The following is a 15,770-nucleotide window of genomic DNA, read 5'->3' as shown; positions in this document are numbered from 1 at the left end:
TTAAACATTAAGGATAGTCTTGGCCAACAGTTGTTGAGTCTTTATATCAGCAGTGTTTGAAGAAAAATGGTAACAGTAATTGAGAGAAACAAAGTTTTGATTGATGACAATGTAAAATAAAATATATTTTCATAAAAACAATAGATGGTTGGGGTTATCCCCCAAAAGCCAATTCTCTTACTGGCAGAAATCCAGACAATTTGAAAGAAAAGAGTTCACCCAATTTCTTTCCACCCAATTGCTCACCTTCTAGACTCATACCCTTTCCACCAATCTTTTTGCTGCATATTCTCACTCCCTTTTCCACTTAGCATTTTAGTTCAGCTGCCCTAGACACTGAAGGTCTGAATGATGGGCAGAATATTCTAGTCAATACTTCATCAACTAAGCATAATCTCAAAGCCTGCATTTTGGGACACTTGAGTCTTGAATATTAGTTATAGCTCAGTATGTCTGCCTTCCAGTTTTTACCAAGAGAAGTTGCTCAGGAGCTGGGTCAGGAAGCGGATATTGAAGGATCCAAGCCTCCCTGTCTAGCCAAGTCCCCTTCCTGGCCATTCCCACTGCCCTCTCTCTGCAGGCTGTCAGGTTATAATTAGCATAACTAATTACCATAACTGTACCCAGGAGTCCCTGGTATTCTTAGCATAACTGAAAAGGAAACTTCATTTCAGTCAGAAGTCAATGCTCCCTTTATTTTTCAAAATTTCATTTCGGAAACAACTCTCAGCTGACCCTTCACAAGGCCCTGCCTTTACCATCTGCGGATCTGATCCTGGGACAGGATGTCCTGTCCCGTCCCCTGCTCTGCACCGACCCTGGGTCAATGCAGGCTTCTGCCTTTGTCCACACACACACACACACACACACACACACACACACCTGGTTTTCCAAAACTGTAATATTTCCTAAAATTCTACACTGTGTGGACTCCAGAAATTGTTGACTACAACCAGTCCAGTTTTGGGGTGAAACAGCAAACCCCAACATTGCCTGAGCAGGGTCTGTGCATCAGGGACAGGCCACATGCTTTGCCCACATTTCCTGTCTACTCTGCCTGCAAGCTAATGAGGTCCCTTGGACAGACGAGGAGAAGGCAGAGAACTAGCTCGCCCACGACCACACAGCTATCCTGTTACGTGAGGGCCCTGACTCTTCCCAGGCCGCCTCTGGGGAAACGCTCCAATGCCAACTCAGGGGCCCGCAGGGTGTTCGGGGGGGGGGGGGCGCTGCCCCATGCTGGTCCCTGCCTTGCAAGCCAGTGCGCACCCATTGCTCTGTTAGTAGCAAGTGGCCATTTGAGCCTTGAGATTTGTCCCCAGCCAGACCTGGCTAACATCCCACCTAATTCCTTGTACATGCATCCATTGGAAAGTTATTTTAAAATATCAGCCTGGCTTTCTCCATTTCTAAATGGGGTGGTAGTAATATTTATCCATAGGATTGTTTACAGGATTTAATCAACAATGAGCAAAAACCAATCAGTGTATAACTTAATAACAGAAACCAGGAATGAGATTATCTCAAGCAGAACTGCACACATTGTTGCACACAGCCATGGTTTCCTTCCGCATGGCTGGTGTGGCCCTTTTTATGTCTGAAAACATGATCTGCTTGTTTTCATGGAACATTGTTAGAAAATCAGCCCCACATGATCTTCACCTGAAGACTGAGAAGAAATTAGACTTACAATTAGAACTCTGGGGGTCTCCTTCTTTGAGGGCATGGATTTGTCTCCCAGTCAAAGAACAAGCATGGATACTGAGGGACATTAAGGGTGGATTCTGTCAAAACATCTGTTCCTGCCCACCTTTCCCCACCTTGCTCTGTACCCTCTGAGACTAAGCCCTATGAATTCCACTACTGGGCATCTTGGCTCTAATTTCTACCCAATGCTGGCAAATCAAAATTGAAGTTTAAAAAGTCATCACCATGTCACCAGACAGAAGCATTCCTTCTTGAGCACTAGATGTCCCAGTCTTGGATCCAGGGCCCTGGAAGAAAGGAAACAAATTCCTCCAGTGGGTCAATTGGAATAAAAGGGAATGGCCACTCCCACCTGCACCCCTTGGTTCCTGAGCATAAAGCTCTGTCTCTGGGGTAGATGGCACTAGAGGTTGGCCCCAGGGGGAGATGCAGCCAACCCAAGGCCACCTGTCAGGGAGGGACCCTGAGCTCTCTCTGCTCCCACTTCCCAGCCTCCTCCTGATGCTTCCTCTGATGCTGCTCCCAGGCAGCAACCAGAGAATAAGGAAGACCATCCAGGCAGTCCATGAGGGCCCGCCTCGTAACGCCCAGGCCAAGGTAAAGACAGACGGACAGTTCGTCTAGAGGAGGAAAAGGAAGAAGTCAAGCAGAGGGCCAAATAAGTGGGTTATGTTAGTTCTAACTGAGTAGAACAAGCTGGGAAGTAGGGGGAAGATTTTATCTAGTTTGTTTCATCTCACTTTCCACAAGGCACCAAGGTCCCATCTCTAACAGAACAGGATGTGCCCCGTTCCTGCAGTAACAGAACAGGAAACTGCACAAGTGTTGAGAGGTTATCATTAACTTCTGTGGTTTTCTATGTGATGAACTAAGAAAGGAGCATGTAGATTATCTGTAATTTTCCCCCTTCTGTTACAGAATGGATTCTGTGGTATTTATTGACCGTTTAATAAGTTGTATAGAAACCAATTTGACAATAAATTATATTAAAAAAACAAGTAAATATACACAGCACCACCAGAAAAAAAAGAAGTTATCAACACGTAAGTTAAATAAAATAAATAACATAAAATAGGTCCATGTGTAGATAAATGATTACAGTGCTTTATGAACAAATATCATGATAAATCCAATTCTGTGTTCCTGATATCTTTACTGCAATAGACAGGTGTACAGTAGTGAGACAATACCAGTTCTTATTAAATAACTGAGACTAGAGAAATGCCTTACACTTTCATGTTAACAAAATCTACCTCCCACACTTGTTTAAATTGATCCATCTTTCTATAGTTTATTAATCTCCTTTTTGCCACATATTTAACTGATCATTCCCATCTACTATAGTTCTGTTGCCTTTTTTTAACTTCTAAATTCACGTTACAGAGTAATTACCAAAAAATTGTAGTTATATTCTGAAAGCCATAGAATTTGTAGTCCATGGGTCAACAGATTCTTTTGACTCTATATTTTGCTCAGCAAAACCAAAACAAAGAATTAATTAATGTGTACAGAGTGCAATGTGCAGCCATTCTGTCAAGGAGCTCAGTTCTGTATGAAAATGAATAAATATAATGTACTATTCTGATATGCTCATATTCTTATAGCTGGTGTTAATTGAGTGTTCCTTATGTACTAGGCACTGTGTTAAGTACTTCATGTACCTTTTGTTATGTAATTCTAATAGCAATATTGTGAGATAACTATTATTATTATCATCATCCCAATTTTACAGAAAATTTATAGATAGAAACTTGATACCTTGATAAATTAAGATGCCCTCATAGTAAAAAGCAAATTGGAATCTGAATTCAGATCTGTCTGATTACAAAATATGTGCTCTTGATCCAGAGTGATGAGCAAAACAAAACAAAACACACAAAACTTTTGAAGAAGACATGTTGGGGAGAAATAGAGAATTTGATTATCCTTCTTATGATTAGGTTCTTTTTAAAAAAAAGTATGAAGCATATTCCATTCCTGGGAGCCACACAGAGTTATTTAAATTGATCACTGTGGTGTATATTTAGAGACAATCTGAAGAGAATTTTCTGCAGAGAATTCTATTATGCAGTTAATTTTTTCTGACTTCTGGGTCTGAAGAATTTTCTACAAGGAAGGATAGGCATAACAAAAACTGTTTATTGAGCAAAGAAAGCATCGAGATGGAACATAGGAATGTGCTCCTTGATTACTGCCCTTGGTGCTCCACACCCCCTCCCCTACTCTCAGCCAACTTGAGAATGTGAACATATTCCTCATAGGTGGATGGACAAGATTGTAAAGGATCTCCAGGTCAATCTTGGTGACTGAAGTTGCTTTGACTACTTTGTTTGCTGTAGTTTAAATGCTCATGGAACACTCCCCAGCCCCTTGGTAGCAGCCTGATTGCTGCTCAGAAATAAAATAACCTTGATGATAAGAACATGAGCATTAAACCCTATGGTGGATAATAGGTCATTGTGCCCAAATTTGGAGAGAAGAGGTTCATGAAGGAGAGAACCACCATTGCAAAAATTCAAAAATGAACCAAGGATGTTTGGAGACCTCTACACAGAACATTAATTGATTAACTGTGTAGTGTTCAGACATCTGTGATGGAGTGTGGCCATCTCCATCTTTATAAACCCTGTTCTCCCACAGAGACCATACAGCTACCCAGCTCAACATTATGAGACCCAGTCTCCCCAGTATTTATAGGGGTATAAGTGTTCCTATCTCAGAGGGTTGCTGGAAGATACATTGAGTTAATACATGCAAAGAACTTAGACCCATGTCTGTCTCACAGTAAGAGTTCAACAGCCATAGCACTTGTCATTATTATTTGTGGCCTAGGCCCTGTTTAAAAAGGGTGTAGACTGTATAGGAGGATTAGGAAGAATTTAATGGAGGACCGTGGGGGAGAAGAAGAGGAGAAACTGGGGGAGACGGAAGGAGGCAAACCATAAGAGACTCTTTTTTTTTTTTTAATATTTTTATTTTTTTATTTCTAGGAGAGAGAGAGACAGCGTGAGCAGGGGAGAGTCAGAGAGAGAGGGAGACACAGACTCCGAAATAGGCTCCAGGCTCTGAGCTGGCAGTCAGCACAGAGCCCGACGCGGGGCTCGAACCCACGAACCACTAAGCGAAAGTCGGACGCTTAACCGACTAAGCCACCCAGGCGCCCCTAACCATAAGAGACTCTTGAATGTTGAGAACAAACTGAGGACTGACGGGTATGGGGGTGATGGGAAGGGGGGTGATGGGCATGGAGGAGGGCACTTGTGGGAATGAGCACTGGGTGTTGTATGGAAACAAACATGACAATAAACTATTTTAAAAAAAGATGTAGACTGTGTTAATAAAGGGAAAGGAATTAATAAAAGAAAGGAATAAGAGGAAAAGAGAGTCAGATGATCCTCTCAATAGATGTAGAAAAAAGCATTTGACAAAATACAGCATCCATTGTTGATAAAAATCCTCAAAAACACAGGGTTAGGTAAAACACGCCTCAACATCATTAAGGTCATATATGAAAGACCTACAGTTAATACCATCCTCAATGGGGAAAAACCGAGAGGCTTTCCCCTCTGGCCAGGAACATGACAAGAATGTCCACTTTCACCATTGCTATTTAACATAGTACTGGAAGTCTTAGCTTCAGCAGTCAGACACCAAAAAGAAATAAAAGGCATCCAAATCAGCAAGGAAGAAGTCAAACTTTCATTATTTGCAGACAACATATTACTCTGTAGAAAACCTGAAAGACTCCACCAAAAAATTGCTAGCACTAATATTTAAATTCAGCAAAGACACAGGATATAAAAATCAATGTGCAGAAATCTGTTGCATTTCTATATACCAATAACGAAGCAGTAGATAAGGAAATCAAGGGATTGATCACATTTGCATGCACCAAAAACAATAAAATACCTAAGAATAAACCTAACTAAAGAGGTAAAAGATCTGGATTCTAAAAACTGAAGAACACTTATGAAAGGAATTGAAGAAGAGAAAAAGAAATGCAAAAGCATTCCATGTTCATGGATTGGAAGAACAAACATTGTTAAAATGTTTATACTACCCCAAAGCTATCTACACATTTAATGCAACCTCTATCAAAATATCACTGGCATTTTTTGCAGAATTGGAACAAACAATCCTAACTTTTGTGTGGAAGACTCCTGAAAAGCCAAAGTAATCTTGAAAAAGGAAAACAAAACTGGAGGGATCAAGATTCCAGAATCCAAGCTGTATTACAAAGCTGTAGTCATCAAGACAGTATGACACTGGCATATGTTGGGAGCCATTCTGAGCCCACTAGTCGAGAAAACTCCTGGTGAGGTTAAAGCAAGTTTGCACGGTCTCTTGCCAATCAGATGACGACCGATATCCATCCCCCACTCAATTATTTCTGCTTGAGCACTGACCCCTAAGGTACCTTGTTGATCAATATCGGGAATGACTTGTCCCCTTATTCTGGCCCTGGTATGATGATTGCACCTTGTGAAGGAACTTATTGTGGGAACTTCTTCTTTCGATTATGGGAACAGACATCGTGTCTCCAGAAGGTCCTGTTTCCCTCCATACTTTCCCTTGAGCTATGAACAGGCTAATGACCCCTAGTCATAAAAGATTGACCTTTACATATACAATTCTGTTTCTACTTTTGCTTTAGTCCAAGATGTTCTTACAGCTCAACATGTAAATCAGCTAACCAAAAATGTTTTTCATGCCCTAGCTATTCAAGAAATCATAAAAGCAGACACAAAGGTAAATGCACTCGTAGAGGCTATTCTACGTATTGGGAAATAAGCTAAACTCTTTACAGGTACGGTTGGCTCTCTGGTACAATAAAGCATATAACTGGAAAATCAAGTCTTGCCCAGAGACAAAGAGCCTAACTTAGAGAAAAGGAACAGATAAGGGCAGAAGATAAGTTAGTACATACACCTTTGCTAACTGGTGATGTATAGCAGCCCCTTCCCTAAGGCCTACATTCCACAAACCCCTTCCCTTACCCTGGCAGCTGGGATGAGGATGGATAAGAGTATCTGCAAACCTATGACTTAATCTTAGCGTTATTAAAATGTGAACACCTTGTCATTTTCTTAGTTACTCAACCTCACTATAATTGGGGCAGTTCTGTAAGAAGGCTTCTGTAAAACCTGTTTCTGTACATTTTCCAAAAACATCACAGAGAGCTATCCATTGTAAAAATTCCATTTTCTGATGCCATGTTAACATTTGACCTATAAATAAAGACACCAAAACCGACAGGACAGAGATGCCTGCCTGGTGATCAGAAAGAATCTCGGGGCTCTCTCACTCTCTCTCGCCGACACCGTCCATCCTTCAGGGACCTCTGGACCTGTCGGAGCCGGCACGGCCTCCGACAGGCATAGAAACAGACACACAGATCAATGGATGGAATAGAAAACCCAGAAAGGGGCCCACAATTATATGGTCAACTAATGAATAACCAATGGAAAACAGTCTCTTCAACAACTGGTGTTGTGAAAACTGGATGGTGACATGAGAAGAAATAAACTGAACAACCTTCTTACACCATACACAAAAATAAATTCAAAATGGATGACAGACATAAATGTGAAACAGGAAACCATCAAAATCCTAGAGGAGAACACAGGCAGCAACCTCTTTGACCTCAGCTTGAACTACCTCTTACTAGACATGTCACTGAAGGCAAGGGGAAAAAAAGTAAACTTGAACTGTTGGGACCTCATCAGAAAAACAAAAAAAGAAAAAAATACCCATCTGCAAAACAAAGGAACTGATCAATAAAATTAAAAGGCAGCTTACCGAATGAGAGAAGATTTTTTGCCAATGACATATCTGATAAAGGTTTAGTATTCCAGAGTCTGTAAAGAACCTATCAAACTCAACATCCAAAAAACAAATAACCTAGATTAAATGGACAAAAGACATGAATAGACACTTTTCCAAAGACATTCAGATGGCCAACAGACACATGAAAAGATGCTCAGTGTAACTCATCATCAGGGAAATACAAATCAAAACTACAACGAGATACTACTTCACACCTGTCAGAACAGCTAACATTAACAATACCAGAAACAACAGATGTTGGCGAGGATGTGGAGAAAGGGGAATCTTGCACTATTGGTGGGAATGCAAATTCCTGCAACCACTGTGGAGAACAGCATGGAGGTGCCTCAAAAACTAAAACTAGAACTATCCTGTGATCCAGTAATTGCACTATTAAGAATTTACCCAAAATACAAAAATATTGATTTGAAGGGGTACGTACACCCCAATATATATCACAGCATTATCGACAGTAGCCAAACTATAGAGAGCCCAAATATCCATTGACTGATTAATGGATAAATAAGACGTGATATATATATATAAAGTAGAATATACTCATTCATCACAAAGAATAAAATCTTGCTATTTGCAATAACATGGATAAGAGTTAGAATGTATTATGTTAAGCAACATAAGCCAATTGGAGAAAGACAATGAATATAATTTTGCTCATGTGTGGAGTTCAAGAAACAAAAACAGATGAATACATGGGTTAGAGGGAAGAGTGGAGAGGGAAACAAGCCACAAGAGACTCAACAATAGATAACATACTGAGCATTGATGGAGGGAGACGGGTAGGGGATAGGCTTTAAGGAGAGCTCTTGTTATGATGAGCACTGGGTGCTGTATGTAAGTGATAAATCACTGAATTCTACTCCTGAAACCAATGTTGTGCTATATGTTAACTAACTAAAATTTATATTTTGTTATATTTTATTTCATTTTTATTTTAGAGAGAAAAAGAGAGAGCCAGGGAGGAGCCGAGGGAGAGAGAGAAAGAATTCCAAGCAAGCTCCTTGCAGACCCCAAAGTAGGGCTGAATCACAGGACTCTGGGATGATGACCTGAGCCCAAGTCAAGAGACAGATGCACAACTGACAGAGCTACCAAGGTGCTTCTTAACTAAAATTTAAATTAAAAAAATTAGGGGCACTTGGGTGGCTCAGTCAGTTAAGCATCCAACTTCGGCTCAGCTTGTGATCTTGTAGTCTGTGAGCTGGAGCCCCTTGTTGGGCTCTGCACTGACAACTCAGAGCCTGGAGCCTGCTTTGAATTCTGTGTCTCTCTCTCTCTCTGCTTCTCCCATCACTTGTGCTCTGTCTCTTTCTTTTCTCACAAAAAAATAAAAACATTTTTAATGAAAAATATTAAGAGAGTGTGGATAGACACATACAAAGGTCCACTATGATGAGTGTTCCTCCCAGGAGCCTCTTGGAGCTCAAATGTTAGAAAACAAATCAGCAGGCTTGGCTAAAATGGCCAACATATGCTCACTTCTTCTATGGTTCCTGGGAGGGCCGAGCAGGGGGTGAGGGGCAAGTTAGATGTCAGACCCCGAACTCTTACTGCATTTACATAGTTGAGGACACTGAGTGTTAGAGCCCATAAATCATGCTGATAATATGCAGAATGGGACTTAACAGCAGTGGAGAATGTCTGTGGGCACTCTTGTCCAGTACACTGTGTGCACTTGGTGTTAGAGAAATAAGTGTGACTTTCAGCTCCACCATGTATTACCTGAAAAGCCTTATATTACATCCTCATCCCTCTAGGAATTGCTTTCTGCCTCAAAATATCATCATTTAGAAAAAAATGAACCAAAGGATGTAAGCATTTTGGAACTTGTAAATACCATATTAAGGTAAAGATTTACACTTTTATTTTGCAACTTTCATTTGTCCCAATAAGATCTATACTATGGTCATTATATGATAATGAATATTTAAGAGCTCTCACTAAAGAGAAGGCACCATGCTAGATGTAGTAGGGAAATTGAACAATGACTAAAATCTGTGGCTGATATAGCAAAAGTGAAATTTAGCATAGGATATATGAAAGTAACAGGTAACAGCCTATCAAGCAAGGTAGGACCTATATCCTAACAAAGTGATAAAATCCTTTCCTGTTACACTCATCCAGATGAGTGCGTGAAATCCCCAAAGAAAGTATATTAATGATGTTGTTCATGAGTGAATGGAACTTTGGTGGGCTGGATGCTTAATGGGAATATCATTTTGTCCCAGTCTTGATTGGCTGAGGCCCACACTCAAGACAATAGAAAGGAGGTGTGCCTGTATGCTACAAGAGTGGCCTAGACCTTGAATCTCAACTGGGGGCAATCTCCCCTTCAGAGGATAGTGGTACTATCTGAAGACATTTCTGGTTGTCAAAATATATTGGGGATGCTAGAGGCATCTCTTGAATAGACCCCAGGAATGCTGCAAAAACATTCTATTGGGCACGGGATATTGCACCCCCATGTAAAACATATATTAAGCCCCAAATGATAGTAATATTCAGGCTGAGAAATCTTGACCTAGTAATCTTTCCCAAAGACTGAAGGGAGGTGGACAGAATTGATAATTCCAACCTTTGGTACCTGAACCGTACCCAGCCTATAAGGGGAGACTAAATCCTTGGGCACATTGATTCTATAGAGCCTTTCTTTAAAGGGTACAGTTAGGAGTGTCATAGCAACCTCTCTTGTCTTCTGATGAGGAGGTGAGAAGACAACCCTCCCACCTTTATACCAAAAATAAGGACTCCCCAGGCCCTGGGGCCACCAGAGATATAGAGCCGAGTTCTGTACAAAGGGCCATGGAAGTGTTTGACCTGAGTCCTGGGGGTTAGATGGGCAGAGGGACCAGTGATGACTCTCACCAAAAAGTCAAAAGATGATTTCAGGTCATCACAGACTTGGGAACTAAGGTCAACTATCCTACTGAAATCAACTAAGTGCTCTTGATGTAATCATAACTTCCTAATAATCATCCTAGGGGTAACTTCCACCTTCGTAAATGGATTGCTTATTTTGGTATCATGTACATTTGCATAAAGCTCCCATTCTTGCTGACCAATTTGAGTGACCTCAGAAATGGATGGTCTGGCATCGGGCCCTGAGGCACCCCTTTCCTGTGCTAACACTCTGGGAGGCTTCCTCTCTTCTTCCTGTTCCGGCGTCCTTGGCTTCTCCTCATCCTTCTTTGTGGGCAGAAGTCTGAGCAGACAGGCTGCCATGGCTACAATATTCATCTGCTCTTCCCTCTGCCAAAGTGAATTTGTTTCCCTACTTCTCAGATTGGTTGAGTGATATTTAAAAATGTTTAATTTTATTGTTTTATTTCTTGATAACCTTGGCTTTTCTTGAAATGCTATTCCTTTGTTTATATTTGCAGGTGAATACATATAACGGAAACAACTAAAAATATTTGTTTCAATAATAGAAATTATATTTTCACTACAGGGCATCCAGATTTCACTTTTCATACACACAGAAAATGACAACACCAAATCCAGCTTTTGTGGATCAAACAACCCTTGTTCAAGATCGACTACAGACAAAGAACTACAAGCATGAAGTACACAAAATTCTGTATATTCTGCTTTGGTCCTTGATATAAAATGTGCAGAAGAAGGGGACATGATGACCTAATATAAAGGCCCCCATAAACCTACATTTCCATTACCCCAAGTTAATAATGACATATAACCCTTTATCATGACTGTGACCACATCCCTCCCAAGAAATTGAGCCCCAAGCCCTGACTTCAGCCCTGACGAGGCCTCAGCCCCAGCCTGCACTACTTCCTATGACCTTGTTCAGGTCAATGCCTCAGTCTCAGAGGAAACAGAAAAAGGAGCCTGGTGGTTAACGATAGTACCCCCACAGATGTTACCAACTGTACCCCACGTGTCTGGTTTCACATAACTTCCTATTGGCCTGGGTTCCTACACGGAGACTTGGTATGTTGAAATGACCTGGTTATCTCAGAGAGAAGCAGGTGCAGTGTCTCATTCCCCAGGGAGTGTCAGGGGTGTGAAAAGGCCAGGGTGGCAATGAACAACATGAATTCATGTCCGTTAGCTCCACTGGCTGCCAGAGAATGAGCCAGATGCTGTGTGTGTCCAGGAGCTCATGCGATCACCGCAAAAATCCTGCAAATGAGCCTCTTGCATGGAAGAAAGAATTGATGCTCCGAGAGGAACAGAAATGTTTCCAAATACATAGTCCGTGCTGTCTCAGTGCACCATAGGGTCACCCTGAATTCCCTGAGTGTTTGTTAACCTCACAAGAATACACTCTGGCATTTGTGGGCATGTATGTGTTGTCCCAGACCTGTGGCCACAGCCAGCAGAGGCTGGTCAGGACAGTAGGAGTGTCACTCATGAAGCCATGGCTGGGGTGCCTGGGGGCTCGATCGGTTAAGCAGGCCACCCTTGATTCGGCTCCGGTCATGAGCTCATGGTTCGTGAATTTGAGCCCGGTTTGGGCTCTGCGCTGAAAGTGGGGAGGCTGTTTGAAATTCTCTGTCCCTTTCTCTCTGCTCTTACCCTGCACAGTCTCTCTCTCTATTTCTCTCTCTCAAAAATAAATCACTAAACATTAAAACAAAACAAAAAAAAGAATCCATGGGCCAAGGACCACAGCGGACACACATCTGGAAGATTTTCCTTTCAGGACCATCTGCCACAGGTCCCTAATTGTCGTTATTTGTGACATGGAGACTAATCACAAGAGCCACCTCGTGGGTTGCTAGAGAGGATGACATAAAACAATGCAAGAAAACCTTCAGAAGTATGCCTGACAAAAGCAAGTCCACAATGGACATTAGATGTACATTTATTTTAAAACTTATCTTTTTATATGAAACCCAACATTGCTTTGAAAATGATCCTGCACGTGACATCACGTGCCCATGAGACAGTAGCAAGGCCCGGAGCGATTAGAAGCTGGTTCCAGAGACTCCTCTGCCCCACGTGTCCCCAGCAATGCTGCCTAGTCCCTCCTTGGAGGCACCCAGGTCAGAAATGTGATCCGATTTCTCTGAGTCCTCATCTGCCTGGTGGCATCTCAATATACTTCACAAACACAGCAATGCCCTGGTGGCTGTGCGTGTGGAATATCACGCATGCAGATGAGATATCTCGGTGTCTGACTGCTGTTCTGCTGTGCTGTGTTACAGGAGAGTAAAGGTCAGGTTTCCCATCTGAGCCCCGAGCCGACAGCCAATCAGAGACAGATACACGTAGAGGCTGAGCAGCAGGCAGGGCCTCAGGGTTCTGAGCAATGTCTCTGGGGGAGGGGATCCCAGGGGGAATGGCTGGGTGGGTGTGGGGACCGGCCTGCCCCTCCCAGACAGACGCATTCGTACCAGGAATCCCTTTCCAGATGCGGAGCCCTCTCACCCCGTCTGCCTGCACTCAGGGGTCACGGGGAGCCCCGGAACTGCTCATACCTGGGGCTGACCATGAAGCAGCCCCGGGGAGTCGCCAAGCCACCACTTCTTCTGAGGGACCTGGTCCAGCCCCGCCCTCCCGCCACTGGCCTGCCCAGCCCTGCTCACGGGGACCTCACTTGTTACCTGTCACTGGGGAGGCAGCCTGGCCCACGCGATGTCACTGCTGGGGGCCGTCATCCTCTCGTCCCTCTGGGCCTGTGAGTGTCCCCCAGTCACTTCAGCCTGCAGGAGAGACGACACATTCTTGATTGTTGCCTCTTTCCACACCATTTGTTCATGGGAATTTCTCTTCTTTGCCTGCAGTTGGCCTTGGGCAGCGGATGTTGGAACAACCTGAAATCTCAATTTCCAGAGCAAGAGGTAAGAGTGCACGCATATCATGCAAGATGTCCAATGAGGCCGTGAATACAGTCGTACACTGGTACCGGCAGAAACCTGATCAGAGGATAGAGCACCTAACATACGTCTCAACAAGCCTTCTGAATCCTTCAGGAACGGGCAGCAAGAAATTTGAGGCAAGTACAAACGCTCAGACTTCTACTGCGACCTTGACAATAAATTTCTTAGAGGAAACAGACGAGGCCGTGTACTACTGTGCCTGCTGGGACTGGATCCACAGCATCAGAGACGCCAGGAGAAGCTGCACAGGAACCGTGTCCAGGTCTGGGTCCACCCACATCCTTCTCCACGTGGGCAACCACAGAGGCTGTGCCGCCGGGGCCCGGCCTCAGTCTCTCCCTCTGCGGTATTTCCTGAACTTTGCAGGGAGACATTGTAGGCTCTGCTCACACCGTGATCCCCACTTGATGTCAGCAATGTTGGTCCAAATTAAAGCATTTGACACTGTTTCCCACTAAATTCAGCTGTCAGAGTAAAATCCATTAGTGTGTATCTCTGATACTAGCAACAGAGATTTCTATTATCTAAATGACTTAGAATGAAGACAGGAAAGGAGCATACATTTTACATAAATATTTACTGTTATTATTACTTTAGATTTTTTTATAGTGATTACAGTTCTTCACAGGTTGAATGATCTGTCAGACATAACTTTATGTCTTTTATTAGTGTGTGACACCATCCTTAAGCAATCTAGTGACCGTTAACCCCTAAAGTAAACCACTAGCAATTTGGGGTGTAGGGTAGACCAAGGTATACATTGTGTGTCTCAGAGAGAGAAGCAGCGCCTCACTCCACATCCCGGGATCGAAACTGGGACAAAACTAACACTGCTCCATTGGAACAGACCCCTGAGCACTTCACGTGCCTCCAACATGGCGGATGTACCTCCAAGACTTAGATTTCCATGGTTCTACAAAGAAAAAGAATCAGATTGGTAAAAAGAAAGACAATGAACACTCCCTACACCTGTAAAGAAAGGAAAAGCAATGTCCCTCATACATCAACAAAACAAAAAAAAATAAATACTGGGAACAGAATTCTGTGATTAGGAACTAGATGCTTTTGAGTTTCCCAAAAATCACGAAACACAGTGTTATGTGTAAAACTATAAAACTGCTGTCTCTCAGGGTGGCTCAGTCAGTTGAGGGTCAGACTCTTGATTTGGGCTCAGTTCATGATTTCATGGTTGTGAGATCGAGTCCTGCATGGGGTTCTAGGCTGGGCCTGGAGCCTGCTTAATATTCTCTCTGTCTCTGTCTCTCTCCCTCTCCCCTTCTCCCTGTCCTACTTGAGCTGTCTCTGTTTCTCTCTCTCTCTTAAAAAAAAAAATCCAGCTCCTCTCCTATCTCTTTAGAGTCTACTGTCAATGAGGAGAAAAAAACCTTCACTTAGCAAAAGTTTGGTACCTTTGATACACATGGATATCTGACCACGTAACTGGCCTGTCTGCACTTTACTCCTGCTTCCTGAGACGATGACAGCACATTCATTCTGTTTCTTATTCCATGGACCAGGCGGTTCCATCACGTGCAGAGGTGCTGTGGAAACAGAACGAATTCCTCCCTCAGCAGTGCCAGCCCTGCCCAGCGGCAAACTCCGGATCTTGTGTCCCACTTCCTGTCCATCGTGATTCGCGACAGGGGTGGGTCCCCAGCAGGGGGAGGACCCTGAGGGCTGGGTGTCCCCTAACACATCTACAGAAACAACGGTAAGAAGACTCTTGAGGGGAATATAGAGTCAGAGAATGTGAATCGTTTCTGGAAAGAAATGAATGAAAGAGGAATTAAGGTTTTCACGGTATCTGGACTAAATGCTTTACAAGCATATATCATTGAATTCCCAAAACAGCAGTGCAGAATTTGACTGAAGTCACCTCATGGGGACTGATCTCAGGAGATGTGGCCACCCTGACTTTTCAATACACAACCACCAGGAAACACTACAGTGGTGAAACCCAGGGACAGGAGCACAATATTAATGAGGTTTTGAAGAGACAAAATATTATGGAGCCATTAAAACATGATTTTTGATCAAATGTTAGTGAACTTGAATATATTTGCCACGTATTCGCCAGGAAAATATCACAGAACTGGTTTATATTGTAAGCTCTCAAATTAAAAAAAAAAAAAAATCAATGCAAAGGAATTCTTCAAAGTTTCAACAGTGGATGTCCCTGGAAAGATGTTTTAATTCTCTTGGTACATTTAGAGATTTTGTACACTTTAAGAAAAAGCTTTTATTGGGGCGCCTGGGTGGCTTAGTCGGTTAAGCGTCCGACTTTCGCTTAGGTCATGATCTCGCGGTTTGTGGGTTCGAGCCCCGCGTCGGGCTCTGTGCTGACTGCCAGCTCAGAGCCTGGAGCCTGTTTCAGAG

General features: G+C 42.9%; 1 gene segment (V, D, J or C); it reads left to right on the top strand.

Moving 5' to 3' along the window:
- The first annotated feature begins 12,941 nt into the window (after positions 1–12,941).
- Positions 12,942–15,770, top strand: part of LOC120227116 — a 33,629-nt gene continuing 30,800 nt past the window's right edge. Inside the window, 2 exon segments of the C gene segment in view lie at positions 12,942–13,192; positions 13,299–13,591. Coding sequence covers positions 13,150–13,192; positions 13,299–13,591 — 336 coding nt within the window.

The sequence above is a fragment of the Hyaena hyaena genome, unplaced genomic scaffold (assembly GCF_003009895.1).
Source record: "Hyaena hyaena isolate Hyena2069 unplaced genomic scaffold, ASM300989v1 scaffold_2010, whole genome shotgun sequence".
Taxonomy (NCBI): Eukaryota; Metazoa; Chordata; class Mammalia; order Carnivora; family Hyaenidae; genus Hyaena; species Hyaena hyaena.
Note: the sequence above shows the minus strand (reverse complement) of the source record. Positions and strands in the feature narration are given on the sequence as shown.